Raw genomic sequence first — 3,077 nt, 5'->3', positions numbered from 1 at the left:
TCTTACTAAATTCTATGTGGAGTGTTAGGCATTGAGGCTACAATCATGAAGAAGAGGTTGGCCCTGCTCTTGAGGGCTCTTGAGTCTGCCAGAAGAATGCTGCATTTAGGACTTTCACCTACTTTTAGCTGATTTCCTTCCCCTGGGACCGTATCCCTATCTTTAAGAGGAACGGATTGCCTGAGAGGATTTCTAAGATTATTAAATGGGAAAGCACCCTCGTGTCTGTAAGTTAAGTGAGAGTGAAAAAGACTTAAGGAGCCAGATGTAGAATACAGGTCTGAGTGGGGACAGGCCCCAGCCCTCTGCATTCCTGGAGCTCCACCTCTCAAGAGAGCAGAGATCACAGGGTCTCCCGTGGTGGTTTGCAGCCCAGGCACATGTACATCTTGGATGTTTTGGTCCTTTAAGGGCAGGCGGCTCAAAGCGTCCCCTGCTCTTTATTCTTTGATTTCACTGAAGGAGCAGTAGCTGGGCCCCAGGCCTCGCACGGTGCAGTCAGTGCTCTCGCTGACACACTTGCCACAGTGACATTCAGTGGCTACTGGGTACGTGTACAGGGAGTCTGCATGGTGAGCACAGCCAGGCACTTTCACCGTCTCGTAGACCAGCTCCTTGAAGGTACATGTTTTCTGGATATTGGGCCTTGCTGGGTCCTTGTACACCAAGTCCTGAGTGGTTTAGGAGACAGAGAGAGAAAGAGATGAGTTACAGTAGTCTAGAAGTTTCTGTTTAGCTTAATCAAAATTAGACAGGGATTGAATACTGCTTGCTGTAATATTTACACTTTAAAATTATTTTATGAATTTCCTAATCAAGGCAACATATCTCATAAATGACCTATATGCTATACCGTGTTTCCTGATTATTCTACAGATATTTCAGAAAATATAAGTTATTTCTTTTATTACTCCCTGTGTCTTTGTCAAAATGTTAATTATTTTTTCAACTATCAAGAAATTTGAATTTCAATAGAGGAAAATGATTAAAAGAGAAACTGACAAATTTTAATTTGACTTTCTTACTTAGTTGAAAGCTGTATTAATGACAACTTGAACCACAAATCAGTGAAGTTTAATTCCTCAGAAATTTTTTCCAAATGCATTGTCCCTGAGTGTTTATAAAAAGTCAAAAAGTATATAATGTGGAATGATAATGCTTAGATTAGCCTGACTATGAAAGCTTATGTAAGATTTTAAATATTTCGCTGTCTTGTAGACATCTCTCCACCTTGAAGGCTATATATTTTGCACAAGTCACAACTTCTAAGGCTACATGGTTTTTACATAAGAACTTTAATCCTGGAAGAATAGGTTTTTTTGTAGCACTTTCTAGTAAAAAAAAAAAAAAAATATATATATATATATATATATATATTTGCACTGAGGGAAGAAGTTGTTACTTCTCTTTAAGTTATTTCAATATCATGCCTCTAAGTCTATATCCCAAGAAGATGTGATAAGTGTATTTTGGTCAAACTCATTTACCATCCCATAAAGTATATTTCATTAAAAAGTTGATGTTTTGAATTTCAGTTTATAGAATAAAATTCTGCATAGATAGCCAGGTGTTATAGGGGAAAAAGAGAAAGTAGAAACTGCCCCTTGGATTAATTCAAAGAAGCTGTGTGAATACAAACTATTTTCTGCCTCTGTGCCTTGATTTTCTCAACAGTATAAAGAACTGAGTGGGTTTGCTAATTCATTTTGGTTATAACAGTCTACGAGGAGTGATTGTGTTCTCAGGCTGCTTGTTGGCATTTGTATTCAGCAGGCCAATAAGACAATTTTTATAATGTGGCTGTGCTCTTATGTGGCTTGCAAACATATTTTGGTACTATCTCTGCTGTAAAGATGTGGCCTCAATTACAGAAATTGGCTTTTGGGGACCATTGTAGCTATTCTATTATTAAATGTATGTATGTTTATGTTTTTAATCTCTCCATATATAAAATCTATCATAGAACTATTTTTTGAAATAAAAAATTAAAAGTTAAAAAAAAATTAAAAATAGAGTAGCATATTACTAAATTGATCAGATCAAACCTGACTCTTCTTTACATTTACTGTAATCAAATCTAAGCCCAAACATTTAGCTTATATCATGGTAAAAAAGCCAGTCATAAAACAGTATTGGCTAAAGGACTCATGGCTATCCCTTGGGAAACTTAAAATATTGACAAGTGGGATCAACGAAGCCTGCCTTGTTCAGACCCTGAGCACCCTCACTTCCAGCAAAGCAAAGTGCCTACCCGGGTGTAGCAGTAGCCTGCACACCACGTGGTGTTGACGCTTATGCAGAAGCTACATTCCTCTTTCTCCACCATGATGGTGATGTTGGTCAGCTCGCAGCTTCTGCAGCAGATTGCTCTCCAGCAACAGAAAAGGAAGCAGAACTGGACGGACTTCATCCTGGGCTGGGAAACAAACAATTAAGGCCTGTGAGAAACTGAAAAACCAAAGAATTACAATCGTTTATATATGCTGACCAAACCAAAAATAATTTTTCTATCCATCCTCTCCCATCATATTTTACTCCAGCAATGTTTTTTCCTTCCTTTTCCTTTGCTTTACTTCTTTGTTTCTTGAACAAGCATTTCTAATTATGCTCTTCAATTTTTTTTTGTTGTTGTTAAAGTAGAAACATATTACAGATCAAAACTCCAATATAGTGATTTAAGCAGAGCAGTGTTTGGTTCAGAACATTACTGCTGTCTATTTTAGAGTGATTATTCTGAAGCAAGTAATCATGATCATTCTATTTGTCCCTTTATTACCTTTTAAAAGACTAAAAAGAAACTTCTGTATTACAAAATTAGTTCATCATTTTTAGCATCTCATAAATGTTATCATTTGCTTTTGCCCCCCTTTGTTTAAAATGAGACTATTTCAGAGGCCAGATGAATTGGTCTATATAAAGTCAATTGCTTGCTGACATTAATGACAGTGTATTTAAGAAGCCAGGTTGACAAGCACAGATTCCCTATACAATAGAAGTTAAAAAGCTCTAAATTTGTTCTCTAGATACTTAAAAATCTGTGAATTGCAGAAGTAACTCACCACTTGATAACTGTAGAT

At 36.7% G+C, this 3,077-nt stretch overlaps 1 protein-coding gene across 1 annotated transcript; it reads right to left on the bottom strand.

Moving 5' to 3' along the window:
* Nucleotides 1–440: 440 nt before the first annotated feature.
* FSHB (follicle stimulating hormone subunit beta) lies at nt 441–2,410 on the bottom strand. Its single transcript, XM_055422698.2, has 2 exons — nt 2,252–2,410; nt 441–671 (listed from the first exon to the last, which is right to left on the bottom strand). Exons 1-2 carry the CDS (start codon nt 2,408–2,410, stop codon nt 441–443), a joined length of 390 nt encoding a protein of 129 aa, XP_055278673.2.
* Nucleotides 2,411–3,077: the final 667 nt, after the last annotated feature.

This window comes from Moschus berezovskii, chromosome 14, assembly GCF_049115385.1.
Source record: "Moschus berezovskii isolate FMDL1 chromosome 14, NW_MosBer_1.0, whole genome shotgun sequence".
NCBI classification, from domain to species: Eukaryota; Metazoa; Chordata; class Mammalia; order Artiodactyla; family Moschidae; genus Moschus; species Moschus berezovskii.
Note: the sequence above shows the minus strand (reverse complement) of the source record. Positions and strands in the feature narration are given on the sequence as shown.